Source organism: Etheostoma spectabile, chromosome 20 (genome assembly GCF_008692095.1).
Source record: "Etheostoma spectabile isolate EspeVRDwgs_2016 chromosome 20, UIUC_Espe_1.0, whole genome shotgun sequence".
In the NCBI taxonomy this organism is placed as follows: domain Eukaryota; kingdom Metazoa; phylum Chordata; class Actinopteri; order Perciformes; family Percidae; genus Etheostoma; species Etheostoma spectabile.
The window spans coordinates 13437474-13458050 of NC_045752.1; the positions used below are offsets into that span (position 1 = coordinate 13437474).

The 20577-nt window shown below is 39.8% G+C and overlaps 1 protein-coding gene across 2 annotated transcripts in view; it reads right to left on the reverse strand.

Moving 5' to 3' along the window:
* Positions 1-20577, reverse strand: part of scaf8 (SR-related CTD-associated factor 8) — a 39751-nt gene that overhangs the window by 11108 nt on the left and 8066 nt on the right. For both annotated transcript variants that reach the window (XM_032501063.1, XM_032501064.1), the window contains 9 exons: positions 7646-7690; positions 7068-7229; positions 6496-6649; positions 6226-6353; positions 4162-4338; positions 3998-4074; positions 3746-3866; positions 2901-3026; positions 2585-2694 (listed from right to left, as the gene is read on the reverse strand). In XM_032501063.1, coding sequence (XP_032356954.1) covers positions 2585-2694; positions 2901-3026; positions 3746-3866; positions 3998-4074; positions 4162-4338; positions 6226-6353; positions 6496-6649; positions 7068-7229; positions 7646-7690 — 1100 coding nt within the window. The remainder of the gene's footprint in view (positions 1-2584; positions 2695-2900; positions 3027-3745; positions 3867-3997; positions 4075-4161; positions 4339-6225; positions 6354-6495; positions 6650-7067; positions 7230-7645; positions 7691-20577) is intronic.

Sequence of the window (20577 nt, forward strand, 5' to 3'; positions counted from 1 at the left end):
TGGAATGAGTCATTAAGCAAAATGGCGACTCCACCTCCTTTCTTATTCACTCTATTCTCACTCATAAAACTGAAGTTAGGGGGAGCTGACTCGATGAGAAAGCAGCGCTGTTGTTTGGTAACAGGTTTCAGTAAAAACATAAAATCTAGATTTGTTGATAATAAAATATTGATAAAAAGACTTCCTGCAAAGACCTGACGTTGTATAGTAGTATGGTATTACAGTTTAGTGTAAGGTTTATTTTTAAACTGTGTGACTGAGAGATGATGAAAGTAAATTTAGCAAGCAGTTTAAGTGCTTATTCACCATTCTTTTCCTATACCTATCACAACATAAATTGAGGAAGAGTTGAATCCACAGGGCCCGGGCTTGTCTTGGAAAAAGTCATGAGTGTCTCTAGGCCTGGAGCCAAGGCCCGGCACATATCAGGTCATGCTTACTGGATTTTGCACACAAGCGTCCTTATCAGTCTGAGTGGAAAGAGTTTGTTTACTTCCTGGCAGAGGAGCCCGGCGTTTTACTATTAACCGGGGTTGAACCCGGCGTTTTATTTTTGCCAGGGGTTGAGAGATGGGGGAAGGAAGGGGTGTAAATTTGGTTCCAGCATCTACCAGGTGATTCATGTGGTCAGTGAACTCCAACATGGGGGTAGGGGAAAGAGGGGAAAGGGTGAGTGGAGACAGCGATGGCTCCTCAAAGGATTTGGGGTTGGTAAGAGTGTTAGAGGGGTGCTGGATGGGTGAAAAGAGGAGTTGAGATTTTGTATCTGTGCTCTGTGGTGTCCCAGGGTCAAATCTTTGCTCAGGTGGGGGCTGTGGTGGATCACTGCCACACTTTGTTGTGTCTTCCTTTTGTTTTGATTCGTCTTGTCTCGTGTCCTTGGCAGATGTGTAGCGCAGAAAGTAAAGCAGATTAGAGGTGAACAGCTTTACTCCTGGCTTGTTAAGGGAAAGTCTATCTGCTTTAAAAAGATGTCTGCGCTCCCAGAAAATGTTTAAATTGTCAATGAACTGCAGAGAGTGGACGGTACATTCAGTTGAAAGCCATTTGTTTAGTGCCAACAGTCGGCTGAATCTCTCCTCCTCTTGACTGACGGTATAGGGCCACTGATAAACACATTGCGTTTAGAGAGTGACGGTGTCCAGCAGTTCCTAAAGTCCAGTCTCTGCATTCAGACTGTTGCTTTACAACATCATTTGACCCTATAGCAGAAAAATGTTCTTCACAGTTGGGTGTTCTGCTGATGAAGCTGGGATTTTTTGGGTAAAGTCAGACACCATGCTTTGGGAAAACAGAGATTTTGTGTTTTTACTGTTTTTTAAATCTTTATAGCAGAGTCACCCACAATCAGGGTTTGAGGCCCAGTTGTTAGCTTTTTACTTTTTGAATTGCTCTCAGGCCTTACCCTGCTGTGTGGCGATGAAACGCAGTCCCGGTCATCAGATGACTGTCCAGCGTCTTGCAGCAGAGGAGCAAATCTGTTATCCAGTTGCACACCAGGTTGTTGGGGGGGCATTTTGTTGCTTATTTTCCCTTTTGCAGCTGTCCACGGCTGTGTCCTACTAGGTAGAGGGGTTGAAGAGGCGCTCTGCCCGGAAGATAATGCAGGCCAGCCGGTCATATCACAAATCTCAGGGCGCTGTGCCCTGCCCGTTAGTCGTCCTCCCATTTCCCAGGAGAATGATTTACTCTTAGGCTTCGCACCACAAGAGTTCCAGGGAGGACTGCCACTTGTTGATTTGTTACCCGTTCTACAGCCCTCCTGTTTCTTTGTAGCTTTGTTGGTGCTAATTAGCCGTGTGTTAGCATGCTTTTGTCCATTGTTATGGGTCCATGGTAAAGTGGTGTCATTTCCACAAGATCCGTTAACTTCCACGTTCACTTCTAGAAGGTAAACCTTGGTTTCCAGAAGTGCAATCTTCTGAAGGAGTTTGTAGTAGTCATCCACGGAGAAAGGAGGCATCTTGCTGCTAATTAGCTTTAGCTACAGTCACTGTAGGACAGGCTTGAGCTATGGCAATAGCCTACTGTGTCTACAAAAAATGTATAGTCCAGTTATTTATAAGTATCCAAGAGCCGCTGCTCATAGTTTCTCTCAGAGGAAAAGCAAGATTATCAGCAAAAATATGCAAGCAGAAGCAGGAGCAAGCAGCAAAAGCGTCTGCACTGTAAGAAGCAGGAAGCAGTCATGGTCACAGTTATCTAGTCTTTTTTTTTTTAAAGATTATTTTTTTGGGCTTTTCCGTCTTTAATGGACAGGAGAGATAGGTGAGAAAGGGAAGAGAAAGGGGAAAGACATGCAGAAAATCGTCGCAGGTCGGACTCAAACACTGGACCTCTGCGTCGAGGCATAAACCTCTATGTACAGTATATGTGCGCCTGCTCTACCAACTGAGCCAACCTGGCCACATTTCCAAAGTTATCTTGAGACAGTACTGCATTTGACCTTCAGGGCAGAAGTCAGCACTTTTTAAACAAGATTAAACGATCATAGATTCTTTAACTTACACAGCACACACTTCAGCAATATTCCAGGCACGTTCAGAACATTTTGTCACAAAATAACATAGTAAGTGGGACTGACCTAGAGCGTGACCTTGAGCGTGTTCTGGAGCGGGTGCTTACATTCTTCTTCTCCTCTGCCTCAAAGATCTCCTCCTCCATACCGTCCAGGCCCTCATCTAGATCCATGTCCTAAAAAAGACAGGGTCACAGGGTCATTTCAATTCCTCTCTACACAGAAATACAAGGTCAGGTAGAAAACGGCAGGAATTACCATCACATCAAACCAAACAAACTTAGTGCAGCCCTCCATTTACAAAAATAAATAAATAATACAGAGGAATAAATCAATATGATTTACTAGTTTTGTTAATTGCCCATGGGCCAGGCATACATACCTGCTGTTGGTTGTCCATGGAGTCATCCACCTTGTTATCTTGCTCAGGAAGCTGTGACTGGCTGCTGCTCTGAGCAGTCGAGTTCTCTTGCCCAAAGATTGAGTCCTGCCCTTCCATGCTCATTGCCTGGAGGAATAAAAAGAGCGATGCACTTATTATGTGTCATTTATTAACAAGACATCTAAATAGGCTAGTCTAGGCGTATTTATCCATAACTGTGATGAGAACAACCATTTCATTTTCACATTTGAATTGCAGGTCTGAAAGTTATGTCAGGGACATAGTGTGGTGTCGGAATGAGACTAAGTGCTGGATGTGCAGGTAACACTAAACAAGTTGCTCTGACTGTAGATATTTGAGTCATCTATTTGCACACCTGGACATTATTTTGTTTGTAAAGCAAATTAAAAAGGTATTTTTGGGGCAACTGTGGTTCAGGGAGTAGAGCAGTCGTATACCAATCAGAAGGTCAGTGGTTCAACTCATCAAGTCATTCACCTTCTCTATATGTCAAAGTGTCCTGTGGCAAGACACTGACCTCAAATTGCTCTTGATGCTGCACCATCGGTGTGTAAATGTTTATACTATGCGCAGTTGGGACCTGGTATGGCAGGTCTGGCCACCAGTGTATGAATGTGTGTATGATGGTTGAATGGCGCCTGAAGTGTGTAAAGCGCTTTGAGTAGTGGTTAAGACTAGAAATGCACCACATTAATGCAGTCCATTAACTACTTGGTATGATTAACGAAATAGTTATCTATTAAACCACATCAACCTACATCAGTCCTGACAAAACATTCTTGAAGAAACAATAATCTGTGTGTGTACAGTGTGTGCGCACCTACCTTCTGTTGGTGCTGCTGGTGCTCTAAAAGCTGCTTCTGAAACTGTTCCAGGTTCTGCTGTTGTAGCTGCTCAGCCAGCTGATGGAAGATGGAGCTGTTGATGGGCTCTGACACCATGGGCCTGGAAGTAGTCAGCAGCTCAATTAAATATCAGTGAAGGTGGTTGACGTGGTCAAAGGACTCAAGGTCACTATTAAGTCAGTTTTAGAATTGGAGAAATAATACCCTGATTATAAAACACAATTAACTCACAGTTGAGATGAGGAGTCCTTTTTGGATTCTTCACCACGTTCAGAATCATTCCCAAAATCAAAAGGACCCAGAAGCTTCTGGAAGGAACCCACAACATACTCCCATTAAGAGGCAACAGATGAAGGAAGGAATGACAAACATTTGATTGCTGACTGCAATATTACCTTATTAAAAGAGGAGACCCTCTGCTCCAGGGGGTTGAGGCTGTTGGCAGTCGCGGCCGCAGTGAGTTGAGCTGTCAGAGCTTGCAACTGCACCACCAGGCCAGCATCCAAGGCCTGCAGCAGGGATGGCTGGGGCTTCTGCTGCTGCATTTGTAGACTCTGTACCAGCTGCTGCAGCTACAACAAGTGACAACATACATATGTGACACGTTTAACGCCAATAGCTACACAAACTAGTATTGTTTTACTGGAAATAAAGACTCTTAAGGATTATTATGGTTACCTATAACCAAATAATTTTGCCCCCTCCCTTTCTCTGCTTCTCCTAATAGTCGGATTCATCTACCTGGCTGGCCACAGCAAAAATGTTGACAATAACAATTACCGTTTTCATTTAAAATATCATTATTATCACAGTGGATTAGCCCGGTTTAAAAACTGTGTGTTTAATTCTTCCCAGCTTCATCCCAGTCTTCTGAGGTTGCCACGCAAGTGCACTGCGTAGCCTACAACATGAGTTTCTTGAAGTTGGAATCATGGCGGAAGGAGGAGGTGACAGCGCTCAGGACTTTTTTCAGCCCTGTAAGAGGACTACGTCTGAAGCATGAGCATTTTTGGCTATTATAAGAATGCTGAAGGACAGCTGAAAGTTAACCTGTCTGCAGAACGTGCAGGAGAAAAATTGCTGCTAATGGCACCGAACACACTTTTAAAAATACTGCGAGAATACCGAAAACCGTAATAATTTTGATCACTATAACCGTGAGGTTAAATTTTCATACCGTTACATTCCTAGGTGGCACCCAGTATTCTTGAGACTGGTCTTGGTCACTTCATTTATTTATTTTTTTCCCCTTTATAAGATAGTGGACAGACGTGAAAGGGGGAGAGAGATGGGGGATGACACACAGCAAAGGGACGCAGGCTGGATTCGAACCCGGCCGCTGCAGGACTCAGCCAACATGGGGCGAGCGCATTAACTGAGTGAGCTACAGGCCTCTATAAGGTATTAAAAATCGTACAGTGAATAATTATGGAAGCAAAACATGCTGTATGTTACTTTGATCAGGTCATCATAAAAAAATGTATCCAAGTACATACATGATTTTGTCCATGATTTTGTCCATGTTGAGATAAGTTGCTCCATGTAAATTCAGTGTAAACTTTGCATTTTTTAGCTTTTCAAATAGAAGTCGTCTAAACTCTGGGACAAGGACATGGTTGGTTAAATAACTGCCATGCTGATTCCAAATAGGCAGCTTTGTCCAAGCAGATTTGTCATCAGATAGCTTTTTACACTGTGGCTGGGCCATTGTGAATGACAAATCACATTCCACAATGAATGTACACACGCGTATTTTTATCCATCACAAACACGGTTGGTCATTGAAAGCGCAGCGGTAGCGGTCATTGCCGGTAAAAAACTTGAGTGACAGAGTGAACAAACCGAAGCTATGTGATCAAATGACGACTTTCGTACCGCTGCTGCCGTACAGTATCTTCGTTGAACAAATGCTGCAAAAGCAAGCACCCGGCTACGTGTGGAAATGTGTGGCAATGTACGTCCTGAACGGCTTCTATTCTCCACCCTTTACCTCTATCCATTTTCAACGCCATTTGATTTGAGTCTTTTCTCAAGTAAAACTGTATATTTGCCAGGTTTGATACATTTTGCCTACATTTTTTAGCCAGGTTACCATAGAGACCGCACCCCAGTCGCATTTATTGGCAAAGACCCGCCCTTCTTTGCTTTCATTGGCTAGAGCTAGAGTTTCATTGTTGTAATAATTATTATGAATCAAATTTCTCTATATCTGTCTCCCAAATGTCAGTGACAGATGGCCGCCCACCAAGAGCAAGTGCCGAGGTTTCTGTCTGTAAAAAAGAAGTTTTTCCTCACCACTGTCACATTACATGCTTGCTCGTGGGAAACTGTTGGGTCTTTGTAATTATAGTGTGGTCTAGACCTACTCTGTAAAGTGTTCTGAGATAACTCCTGTTGTGATTTGACACTATAAATAAAATTCAACTGAACTGAAATGCTAGGTGGACATGATTACTAACCTGTTGTCCCTGGGGACTCTGTAGGATCTGTGCCACAGCAGCCACAGTGTCTGTGTTGGTAATCTGGGAAGCCCAATCAGGCAGACCCTGGACTATGTTAGCTGGGGTAGCCGGAGTAGCTGGGGTGCCTGGACACGCAGAAACAGGGGTGTTGTAATATAAACCATGAAATAAGGACATTCCATAGTTGTGTTAAACAAATGATCTTGCCACATTATTAGAGTGTATGGTTATGTGTGTTACACTCTACTCGTGTGTACTTTGACTGACCAGGTGTAGTGTTATTGACTGGAGCAGCACTGGGCATTACAGGTGTGATGCTGGGAGGGGCAATCCCTGCTGCCATGTCCAACAGAGGCTGGATGATGTCACTCTTGAAGACCGCATTCTTTTGCCACAGGTTCAGGACTCGCACTATCTTACTCTGGAAACAGATAAAGATGACAAAAGCAACTGTGACATAATAGTAAAATGTGAAGACAACATGAAAGCAAAAATCACTAATTAAAAACAACTTTTTTTTTAACACATGTTCAATTTAGCTTTCTGAGAGTTGCATATTTCCTTTGTCATTAAAAGTTAACGTGTCATTTACTAGTTGTAGTTATTTTTTAACAATTTCTCATATTTGTCCATGATAATATGGGACTAAACAAACTGCCCTAAACACACTGAGTGACAATTCACTCTCTTACTCAGTCACAACACCGCAATAAAGTGAGCCCATTGCCAATCCCTGTTCCTGTAAAACTGAGGCAGGTATCAAGGGGCCCAATATCAGCTCTCATGAAACCATGACCGTCCGTAGAGAGGAACACGAAACCTATTAAAAACTCTCTGACCTTATCATCTGAAGGGCAGCGGTAGAGGTGCTGGAACGTTGTGATGATATTCTTGCTGAAGCGTGGGGCAAAAACATCCTTCTCTGTGCCAAACTGATGCCGTGACTGTCTGACAATTGAGTCGATGACGTACAGCCCAGGGACCTTGTATTCGGGTTTGCACTGTCGATACAGAAACAGAAAGCTGATGTTAGGACATTTTAATAACAGTGAAACAATCTAAGAAGTTACAGCCTAGCCTTTTATGCATTACTTAAGTGATAAATGTACTTATTTACAGTGCTACACTTCAAGTAAATCACAAGCAATTTGGGAAATTGATGTCAGAAAAAAATAATTTGCAAAAATGTGCACACTGCCTTCACAATGAATATACAAACTATAAGGATCATCTTCCTGCCTTTATCTATGTGTCCTTTGTGACTGGTTTAGGGAAATCTAACTTTTTTGTGAATTCACCTCATCATTATCATCATACTTAATGAAATGTCCTGAAAGAGTTTGTACATTGAGTGTGTTTTAACTCCCAAAATGTTATTGCACTTTGCTGACAATCCTCTATTTAAAATATAACTCACCTTTTGAACAAACTTCTCTACACTCTGGACAACATGCTTGTAGAACTGAAAGAGAAGCAAAGGAAAGGAAACATGTTCAGTGACTGCAGTGTTATGAACTTTAAGAAATATAAAATTAGCTGTGATATAATTTCATCGTAGAATCTGTTTAATTCTCATTTAGAAAGGCTGGCAAAGGACATAATCAATGCTAAAGCAAAATTGTCAATTTTGGACGGTGTAACAGAAAGACAAAAATCACAGCCAAAGTAGGAAAACAATGGGTAATAAGTAGTATGGCAGATATTACTCTACAAGTATAGAGCAATATATATTAAAGTTGGAAACTAAATTATACACCAACATGGGTAACATTGGCAGCGGTGGCCTAAGCAAGGTGTCTCAAGGACATTCCTCATGAAATGAGTAAGAAAACTACCGTTAGGTGAGGTTTGTTCAAGCAAGGCCTTTCTCCTGGTCATTGTAGCCAGATATTTAACAATCACCTTTGTTTATGTAGGCAAGTAAAAAGGAAAAGTATCTCCATTTAATTGAACATATCTAAAAGACCAAAATGTAACACACAAAAGATCACTTTCATTAGGTTGTTCAGTCAATAGCAGGACAGTGTACTCTTTAGTAGTAGGACCATTATAGGGGTGGACAATATGACCTAAAATTTATATCGAAGTATTGTTTTTGTTTTCTTTGAGGTGACAGTTTTGTCTTGCTGATTTAACTAATACCTAGTAGGGGTGGGGGGCAAAAAAATCAATACAGCATAGTATCGCAATATTTTCAGTGGCAATACTGTATCAATACACAGGCACCAAGTATTGATCTTATGTCATTATATATGTGTTGGTCCGTTTGTCTGCTTGACAATCCCATTTTGCAGCAATAAAATTGAAGTGGGATAGACAAACAGAGAAATTAATCCTTTTAGATGAAACTGATGTTGACAAAGTTTCCTTTTGTTGACATCATTAGAAATTGGGAAAAATTAGAAGTTGGAAAAAAGATTATATATTGCAGAATCGCAATAATATTGTATCGTAGCATAAGTATCGTGATGATATTGTATTGGGAGGCGTCAGGTGATTCCAACCCATAATACCTAGTATTACCAGGGTATTTCCAAAAAAACATTGCAGAGGGGCAGCTCTTGAAATTTCATCATGTGTGAGGTAAAACTCTGGTGAATTGAAACTCCAGGAGAACAGCAGGGAGAAGCGTAGGAAAAGGAAAAGGGTTGGCAAGCATGGGGTGCATTTTCTATAATCATTTGTCAGAATTAGATCATTTTTACCTCGCTTATTGATGACCTACTAATGAACGTAGTAAATTGTTGTTGTGAGGTGTGACAAGAAAAGAAAAACCCAACAAAGCACATTCAAGTTTGGTTTAAGTGGTTTGTGGTTATTAAGTTAACCCCAAACAGACAATTATTACGGCGCTTTTTTGTTGCTAAATCACGTTTTCTTGCAGCCTCAACAGTAAATCAAGCAAGGAAAATACACATTCATGTAGTTCATATTAATATTGGATGTGGTTTATTTAGGTGCCTACTACATTGAAATTTCACTGCTGTGCCTTGTTTACTACTAAAAGACACGGCTCGACACAATTTGCCTGCACAGCCAAAAAGGTCTGTCAATGTCAGGAAATGTATAGTCCTACTATGTGCTGTGGACAGGTAAATATAACAATGACAATCACAGCCAGTCCTAGTATGTCGGTGATCTCCATAACTCTATGTCTACACAGGATCAGCAGCAGAATCACTTTGTGTCAGCTTGAGCCATTGTTTGCGTTGAAACAGCGCCACCTTGGCTGATGTGCACAGATGCAATTATCTGTACAAATATTTGGCCTTTAAAAAGGTTTGTTCAAACAGATTTTATCTAATTAAGAAGCTTACATTTGGGGGGAAAATATATAAACTCAATAGATCTGCTGAGCTCTTGTGACTCACTCTGTGCCCAGAACATCAGTGAGCAAAGCTAAGACCAAGTTGTCAAGTTAAGTTCACACTGCACAACTTTCAAAGTCGCCAGATTACTGTAGTGTTCACACTACACAACTTGCTGCCTTGAGTTTTAAAGTTGTTGTGGTTTTCACACTACATGACTGACCGGCAACTTAAGGTCACACACTACAACGTGTTTCACAAGAAGGAATCCCTAATGTGTACATCTGGTTTTTGATTTTTTTTCTTACGTTGTTTTGACATGTCTACTAATAGCTTGTTTTCTCTAGGTGCAAAAACAACTTTGGTCTGTGTTGCAAAAACAACACAGACAGTAAAGTACCTATTGTTACAGACATCCCCTCCCCCAGGTTTCTCCTAAACCCGTGTCTTGTGCTCCCATTGGCTTTTGGGACTGCCTGACAGGTCCAGATATTTAGCCTGCTAGATACTTAGAATGCATCTATGTGAGAAGTCTTTGCTAAAGCTTTATATTAATATGCACAACTAAAATATTACACATTTACCCTCTTCTTATAACAGTAAAAACCCTTTTGTTTTTGCAAATTCATACCTGGGAGGCCTTTGACTCAGAGGGCTGAAGCACTACACATTTGGATTTCAACAAGTAAAACAATGTGTCTTTAGCCACGCCCATTGATGTTGACTGCTGTGGCAACCTCTTTTAATTAAAAGCTTGAGATTTACAATCAGCCAGCAGATGGAGTTAAAGTACAGGAGACAAAATTGACAAAGTGTATGGTTCTTTATCTTAGGAACCATATAGAGAAATATGGTATTTTAAAGTAAGTAAAATTCAAATGACACAGATAAAATGTCTGTATTGCAGGCATGCTTGAAACATATTACTTATGCATAGGATCACATATAGGGTGAGGTATTACCTTCATAATCAAAGCTCACTCTAATTAAGAGGTAGTTCTGTACGATATTGTTACAAACACACTGTCAAACTGCAAAGCATTTTACTAACTGTGCATGTATATTACATTTGGGAGTAAAGTTACACATGCCATTTTGCTTTTCTAAAAAGCTTTTTTTCACAAACAAAACAACATTAGTAAAAATGCGTTTTCCGTCAGTTGTAAGGAAACCATTTTCACAACCATTGCCATTGTGGGTCTGCGACGGTATGGGTTCTCTCTTACTGCGGTGATGCGGTTATCATCACAGCCCTTTACCAGTCAAATAAATTCCACATAAAACATATCTACAACCCTTTGCACAGATCTCTTTAGCTGAAGCTTTTGGAAATAGTAATGTTATGCTTTTAACTACGCACACTCAAGGACAACAGATTAGCTCAAACAAAAGCATTACCAATATTCAGGAATGGCAATGCACTACTCATAAAATCAAAAAGAAACTGGTGTTTATATAGTAAAAAACAGTTCCCCAACCCTTCAGACTATGTTGTAGTTAATATTTGTTTTACTTTATTTGCATTATATTTACAAAACCATCCAGCCTAGAAACCATAGAAACATCTCACTTGTTCTGCCATTTAAGCAGAGTGTGTCTACAGTAATGCTTGCAGTGAACACTGACAGTGAGAAGCTGATGTGTCAAAACAATATATACCTTAACAATATAATATTGGGAATGAAAGTATCAGCTGCCAACTTCCTGGAAAAGCAAAAGCATTACTAAATCCTGAAATGTTGTCACTGAAAAGATCTGAGACTGACAGCAATTACTCACTCAACTCAATGACAACATAAGCAACATGAGCCTTAGAAAGTAGAAAGTAAACCCCTCTAAGCACAAGGTGCATCAGTAGTCCCAATTGGCCAATTACATCAAAATATTTAACACTGACCAATATTTACGGACAAAACATGAAAGCTTCACTATGATTTCAATGTCTGCTGTGACATCACGATGGTTGACGGCCATCACCAATGGACGATGACATCGACCATCTGTCCAACTCTAATGGGGGTATAAAGACACAACGTCCTGTTTGAACTGAAGGAGGAAGACCAGTTGCCTCTTTGCACTTCACTAAGTTGTGGCTCTTTTACAGTAGCATGTTGGGGATTACTTTACAGGATTAGTTTGGGCCAGTACAAATACCATCATATACCGTATACACCTGTAAAATGTTTAAAAGATATAAAAACTTATGTACCGCACAAGCCTAGCTCAAAACCCATCTTAGGAAATTAGCCCACTAGCTAAGTAGAATGTACAGCCATGTTTAGCTAAGTAAAAGCAGGGACAAGTTGCTGTGTGTGTATTTACTGGCAGGGTGCATGGAATTGGCTGAAAGGTAAGGAGGCGACTGGTGACAACACCAACACAACAGTGTTTCCTCTAGAATTCCCTCAAGCTGCGGCAGCTACCTGAAAACAGTGTATAGTTTTTCTTTTTAGCATCTCACATCAGACCTTCAGTCACTATGTTCACTACGGTAAGAAACATTGTGCCAAAATATTAACAATAACATCGCTGTCAACGGCTTATCTGCTAATGTTACCTACCGACTGTTACCTTAAACCATCCAGCAAATAGACGGTACTGTAGGAAGGTTACCTGAAACCGGTGATTTAACGTCACCACTCATTTTACACACAGTTTAACAACAAGAACATTACTAGCTACATTTTTTCATGTTGATTTGGAGTGGTATGCACCACCACTGTTTTAAAACAGTAGCTAACATTAATACAGCGTGTCGGAGGAATAGTCTCCTGCAGCGGGGAGGCAGAGGGACCGTAGCGTTTGCTAACGTTAGCTTCTTGTCTCATCCAGGGTCTGATAAACAGTAAATTCATCAAATGAAGTGTCCACAATGCTATTTCCAATTAACAGTTGCTGTCATATTTCACGGGACCCGCATAAGTGCGGATTTCATGTTACGGCTTTTGTTGCCGTTTGTCCCTTTGCCTAAATTGAGTGACAAGTAGTACTCGCCCTGTTGTTTTGCCATGACTTCGCGAGCGATGACGTCCTGTCACTGTTCCAGTTGCTCGGGGAGAGAGAGAGAGCGGATGACAGTTTGCTTGAGTTTAGTAGAGCAGACGGCACTGCAGAGTTGTGTTATTACGACTTTATGACTTTTCATAAAACAGCTGAATGAGTGGCTGTGTGCGACGTACATAGAGGAAAACCTGTTGTGCGTCTGCCCTATACCATGGCGCAGAGATTTTACTGTGGAGAGCCGCCATCAACATAATATAGAGGAAACACTGCCACCGTCATGAAAAGCCTCATTACAAATTAAAATGTGACATAGAATATTGGGCAAAATGCTATAATGAAAGAAATTTCATAGAACACTTTTCTACGGAGAGCATTTTAAACAGGGGAGTAAATCACAAGTTTGATCATTTGGACAGTACAATATTTGCTGATATCACAAAGTCAATTGATATGAGACGATATCATATACTCATTTAACACAATAAAAAAGGTAAAATAAAATGATGCTGACTGATGAAGTAATAAGAGGCGAAGCCTTTTTATTTTATTTTTTAAAGATGACAGCTGCACTGACTTTGTTTAGTTAAGAATCCAAATATAATAATTTATGTCAGGAAAAGCTTCATTTTACTGAATAGCAGAATTTGCATCCCACCATTTCAGTATCACAAAGCTTGATGATATATTAATCATAATATTATTGTAAATGTGGTCATACAGTGAAACAAAAGGAAATCAAAAATTGAGGTGCATAAAGAATCATGTTTTGAAATTAAATCTGGTTGTGAGATTCCAAGAAAATAAAACTTACTGTACCCTACTGGGCACAGGCATGCCTCTCTTACGTAATAAAAACACATGATCATACACTAGTTGCTGCAGTGTGGACCTGTCTCTGGGCAACTGATCTAGCATATTGCAGTGCCTGATTGAGTGTGCAAAGGATGAGAACTTGTCAAATAGTTCAGACTAAAGATTTGTGACTAGACAAAACTGTTTTAGAATGTCGCAAGGAAAAGTTGCAGCGGCCTGAACCAGCCCGTCTCACCTCGACTCAAGCCAGCTGATGGTTTTGCTGCGACTCAACTGGTCAAGTCGCAGAGGCTGGTTTTAAAACGTAAGGGACGTCACCGGTTTCAACAGCCATTTGAGAAGTCAGCTATAAACTATGGAAATAAAATTGTCCAAAATCTATTTTATTTTTGTTACAAACAATGGCGAGTTTTAGACATAGCCTCAACGACCGCTCAAAAGCATGGTAACATCATATGGTCAAGCGAGACAGAGAGAGCCTGAAGAGAGAGAGAGCCCAGCGGCGTTAGAACAAAGCTGTGCATCAGATAATTAAAATGTGTTTTTGCCGATTCATCACTAGAAATGCAACTGCAGCAAGCATCTCAATATCACTAAAGTTATCCACATTCATATTTACACGAAACAAATAATATAGTCAGCTACAAAAAAGCCTAAAAGTACAAAGCAAGTACAAAGAAGGGTTGCTATGGAGATGATAAATTGTCTCGTCACATTGGTGTGAACTGGCAGGTTTCAGAACGCTGCAGATCAGCTCGCTGCAAGAAGTTGCAAATTTCCACTTGTTGCTAATGTTTGGTCTGAACTTGGCTTTATTTTTAAGTATATTCAACTAATTATACCTTATACAATATTTTGGATAGGTACATTTAATTGACTATTATGATGAGAAAAACAAATAATCTAGACAGCAGCATAGGTAACAGAAGGCCAAATAACTTCAGGCACTGGTGGGATCCCCCCTTCAACCAAGTTGGATTCTCCCTATTCTGAAAGGGATTTTAATGTAAAGCCTACCCAAGGCACTGCTTTCAGTTTAAACTAGGGATTTTAAAACTGACATTGGGTTTTAACAACTTGGCAAAACTCCTTCTACATAACTACTTGGTTAGTCTGGTAGACGTATTGCTACACAATAATCAATAAATCCTTTGTAACTAAATAAACAGGTGCTGACTCGGAAAAAAAAAAACTGAGATGAGCAAAAGCTACACAGGTGACTGTGATAACAGTAACATAAGTTCAGAGTTTTGTCAGACATGCCGGCATGACATGATCAAATGCAACAGCTTTTTGTAACCTCATCAGCTCAACGAATAGTACTTGACCTCTGAATGTGTATAGGAAAAGAGTCTTGAGAAGATATTCTAATTAGGAAAAATAAGTCAAAAAACATTTGTGTGGGTGTAAAAAGCCATCTATGTGGGAGTATTGTAGGTGTCTAAGGGCTCTGAGGGCCACGTATACATTTATTTTCCAACTGAGACGGTCTTTAAGGACTTGGCCAAGAAACGTTACTATTTTGTGACAAAACACATGACTATTGGACCATAAACAAATGACAAGCATGTTCAAATACATTATGTCCATTTTCAAAATTTTAAACAAACAATTTTTCCAAATTAATAAGAATAATAAAGATGTAATATTTGAACTAGCCTGGCAAGTGGGTCTCTACAGCAGTTCACAAGGTTGGAAATTATACCGCTTTGTTATTAACCTCTATCATTGTCCTGGCCCATTGTCACTACAATGGGCTACAGCAACGCAGCATCCCTCTCTCATTGTTCCTTGCACTATGTCGCTGAGCAGTCATATGATCAAAGACACAACAGGCCTTTTTTATAGCAGACATTTCGACCTGTCACAGTAGGAAAATGTGTTACTTATAACATTAACAATGTCTTTGTCTGGGGTGGCTGTGGCTCAGTGGTAGAGCGGTTGCCTGCCAATCGGAAGGTTGGATGTTCAATCCCTGGCCCTGCAGTCCCATGTCAAAGTGTCCATGGGCAAGACACTGAACCCCACTGTGCATCAGAGTGTGTGTGTGAGTGTTTATCTGATGAGCAGGTGGCACCTTGTACGGCAGCCTCGGCCACAGTGTATGAATGTGTGTGAATGGTGAATGCTTCCTGTACGCTTAAAAAGCGCTTTGAGTAGTCGTTGAGACTAGAAAAGCACTATATAAATACAGCACATTTACATTTGTTCTACGTAAGTGTGCCAATATAAAAGGGAGCACAACTCCACGTCCCTGCGAATGAAGCAGCTAAATGAAGTTGCGCCATCATTCATTTCATTATTTACAACTATGTTTTTCCGACAGTGACATCCTCTGTAAAGAAGGCCTATCAATATTTTCTAAATTACATAAATACCAACCCACTTCGACACCCCCCTCAAAGTGGCTGGCCATTTGAGAGTTGTGTGATTTTGCGTGTCAAAGTACAATCAGCCTGAACTCTGCACAAAGTAAAAGAGTGGGGTCAATTTGTACATCGATAACAGGAGAGACAGAAAAAATGACAATAGAGCAGTCTGTACTTGCTAACACATTCCTGAGAAAAGGTCTAATCAACCTAAATAAGGGGGAACACCTGTGGGGATGTACAATGGGAACGCAGCACCTTTATGTTCCTATTATATTATGGACAAAAGCAACAATTATTTTTAAGGGCTTTTCTTCAAGAATATAGGAACTCATTGCTTTTCATCTTAAATATTTAAATTGGGTGAAAATGATACAAATATAAAATTAGAAAACTCTAGAGGAAATGTTTTTGCAGCATTTTTAAAATAAACCTATTTACTTTGAACGACTCTGGTACATAATCATCTGGACATTTTTGCTTTCCCTCCATTTATTGCTTCACTTTCTATTATCGATAGCATACTCGGAGCTGTCTTTGCAGCGAGAGGATCTTGTTTACTGTATGTCTTAAACCTTGTGCATGAGGCACTACTTTTGGATGCACAGAACATCAAATTCTTTGGATCTATTAGAGTGTGTCTTTAGAGCTGCAGTTAATACATTTTCAAACAGAGAATGTGAAATACCCCATCAATCATCGCCCTCATGTATTTAGTCAATAAAAGTCACATGGCTTTGAAAGTTTTTTTTCCCCAACAAATACACTACGACAAAAGAACAGGATGCCCCTCAACCCTGTTGACAGCTGATACCATGATACTGCTGCTGGTACATGTTATAACTGTCTTTGCATGGTATAACTCAGGAACAGATAAACTGGAAACTGGAAAAAATCTGGAAACAAATCAGAAAAATAAACTGCATTTTATGGGAGAAAATGTTTGTGAGTCGAGTGACTACCTTTTAAAAACGTACATATAACCTACATTTAGGTTAGTTTCAACTAATTATGGATCAGTCACAGACTATTTACTTTTAGGCAAGTTCCGAAATTAACACCTGCCAAGCGCCAAATGCTGGTAGATTTTCCGTTTGGCAAGTAAATCTTGAAAGGCTCGCCGTCACACTGGCAAGCACCAAGTCAAAAATTAGTTTCGGACACTGCATATAGGTCTTTGTAATGATGGTTGTTACGAAATGTACAGTGCATCAGAACGAGGAGAGATTTGTTCTTAAAATCTAATGAAATATCTTTATAAAACCGAGGAAATTAAGGTCTATAAAAAAAAAATCCTAATTCTCTCTTCAGTTGAGCTCAATAAAGGCTCTAGCCACAATTTGATAATGTATGGTAATTACCTTAAATTAAACATTAAGAGTGTAGAATTCCACAAGGAAGTTCTCTTTACTATTTTGATATGATATATAATCTTCCACTTGCTTTTAAAAAATGCCCATGTGTTTATGTATGCACGATGACAACAATATGCATGTGTGCACCTACAATTAATGAAATAACTGCAACCCAAAGAGTTGCAGGTAGCACTAGAATGGGCTACAAGCAACAAATTCTAAAAGCATTGTATTTGGTAAAAATTATTCCTTGAGCTCTAGAATTTGATGCCGAATAATGTAGTTGTTGAGCAAGCAGAGGAAACAAAACTTCTTGGCGTTATCGTAGATTGTAAACTGTTGTGGACTGGGCATATATATTCTCTTGTTGTAAGGATGGGAAAGAAGACATTTGTTGTAAAAAGGTGCTCTGCTTTTCTAACACCACACCTTACCAAACAAGTGCTGCAGACTCTAGTTTTATCACATCTAGACTATTGGTATATATGGTCAAGAGCAACATGCATGTCAATCTCTCCTGGTTGAAAGTTAAGGAGATACTCTCAGCATCACTCCTGGCTTTTGTTAGAAACATTACATGAAAATTCCTAATTGTTTATATAGTCAACTTACATTTAGCTCTAACACATAAATACCCCACCAGACATGCCACCAGAGGTCTTTACAAAGTTCCTTGGGCCCAAACACAATCAATGCAACGTACAGTACTGTTTGGAGGGATCGTTGCACGGAACTCACTTCTGGCTGAGATTGCTACCACGCACAATAAATCAAGCTTTAAAACAAACAAACAAACAAACAAACAAGTAAAGCAACATCTAAGGGCCCTAAGACTGTAACCATATTTTGTAATTACTTTTGTACTTTTTTGTTTATGGGAATATTTATATGTAAACAAAGATGCTTTAAGATTTAGCTTTTCTATATTCAGTGCTTATGTATTTTGTGCAATATTTATAAGAGTATATTAAGAGGAACATTTATAGTTGTGAGGAAATATGTTATACTGCTCTTATTTTTATATCATGTGGTTGTTTCTTTTTGTCTGAAGACATCTTAGTGTTTATTGTAGTGTATCATGGTTTGTGTGGACCCCAGGAACAGCCTCAGCTAATGGGGATCCTAATTAAATTAAATCTCATCTTTGAAGTAACTCTGGGACAGTTTTTATTGTAACAAAAACACGTTTCATGGACACATTATGCCACATTTATCAAGTATCAAGCAAGGAGTCCCTTTAAATCTATATTAAATTATGAAAAAAAGATAACTGATGCGTAATGAGCTCTCATACTTTGACATTGAAACTCAAAAAGCCATTTGCCAACACTATATTTCAAACACAAGACAGACACTATATCATATTAAGTTGCTGTGAGCTGCACTTTCACGACTTCTAAACAGAGGCGGAACATAACTTGATCTTGGAGCTTCCTCCACAGCACTCTGCATTTAGGTCTGGCGATCTCGACATCAAGGCCGGGACAAGTGGATTTTTTGTAGGGCAAGTGGAAGAGAAATTTACTGATTAAAACTTGAACTAAATAAAATACCATGTTACTTCATGTTATGTGTCACTCATACGTCTATGTTAACAATTTGAAGAAAAAAAAAATTTCCCCACAATCCGAGTCAGTTGACGGCTAACGTTAGACCCCGAGGCAGTGGGTCAGCGGACCGCTAATGTTAAACCCAGCCCGCTGCTTATCTCATTCTCTGTAAGAGATGCAGCCTAAAAGCACGGTGGAACCAGCAAGCCAGCCGGTGTTAGTTAGTTAATGTTAGCTTGCAAATTCTCCCTTAACGTTACCGCGTTGCCACAACGTTCACAAGCCCAATACAGATGTCACACAAGCAGAAAACTTGGGTGCAAACCTTTAAATCAACCTTTTTCCACATTTCCCCCATTTCAACTATATTATTGGTAAATGCTTTGCTAATAAATACAGAAACTACAATCTGCTATCTGATTTTAGTTCACAGTCACATCTTAATTAAAGGGTGCTTAAAAAATGCACATTCAGAAAGTACTATTACTGTCAATGTACTGTATTATTGCCTCTGCCTCAGACAGGCTCTCTTTCCCTTCTCTCTGTCTTTTTTTAACACTGAAATAGCAATCGTATCTAAAGTGATTAAACTTCCATGGAAAGAGGAGTATCTAACTATCTAACATCCAGTGTGGGAAAGAAACTGATGAGCAAGCCAGAGAGAGGAGCTCACAACACTCACACAATCACTATTTGTTTTACGAGGTAAATCATTATACAGCAGCCTATACATATTTTTCTACCATAGAAGCAATCTCCGCTCTATGCTGTCACATTTCTACTTTTCTGTGCAGGAAAGGTACCGCAGTGTGTAGCAAATGTTGACTGACATTAGCATTAATGTAAAAATACAAATAAATCAGTGAATGCACAGGCAATTAAGTGATATCCCACAGTAGTGGTGTTGAAATAATATCCCCCCTTTTGGTCTGAGACAACACTGAGTAAAAATGCGGTTGATTTGTGACGAGGCCGAAAAAGCACTGCCTCTATCAACACAGCTCCACCAACCGGAAGTGCACACAAGCCGGGTTGAGACAGTAAACAAGTGGGATGAAGAGAGGATGGCTAACGTTAGGCTAAGGCTAACTCCTTATTGGCTATCACACAGCATTTTCCTTGCCAATGTACGGTCTTTAGCAAACAAAATGGATGATCTTCGACTGCGGATCACCATTCTTAAATGTATTTTGGACTGCAACATCATGATTTTCACAGAAACATGCAGACAAAGACACAAATGTAGATCACTAATCACTCACAGACCTTCCCCCTCTTACACACATTGGCCAACTCTGGCAGACTCTTTTGCACTCGCACATTTGCGTGTAGTAAAACATACGCAATCTCAAAAAATGGTTGCCATTTGGTCACAGTCTGACGTCTGTAAATAATCAACCTATTATTACTAGCCTACTTTTCTGTCACCTCTAGGCTGAGATTTAATTGACAACAGTCTGATGCTACTACTGATGTATATGCAGCAGGCTCTCACTTTAACATTAGCTATCCATCAGTAGTAACTGTCACCACCATCATTAGGGATTTACCACGCTGACTGTGAATATTCACGTTTCTTACGAGCCCCAAACTAGGTGAGAAAGTCTTTGTTAAACCGCTACAAAACAGCTTTACGGCATTTTCTTTTTTTTTCCTGATGATACAGAGTAATTATTGCCCCAAAAGGGAGCCTTGGCAACAACACAATGTCGGTCTGGTCCATAGCTTGAAGCCATAAAACCCATTTACCTTTTTAGGACATCAAAAAAATGTTTGGATGTAATGTTGGTGCAACAAACTACACCAAATCTTGCATAGTGTTATTAAATTAAAAGGGTTTGTTTAAAGCACAACTTTGGAGAAATGTTCAACTTTCTTTTTTTGCCTTCTATGCAGAATCTAAAGTCATCTTTTAGCTTGTCACTAGGAAACTGGATTGTTTTACAAAAAA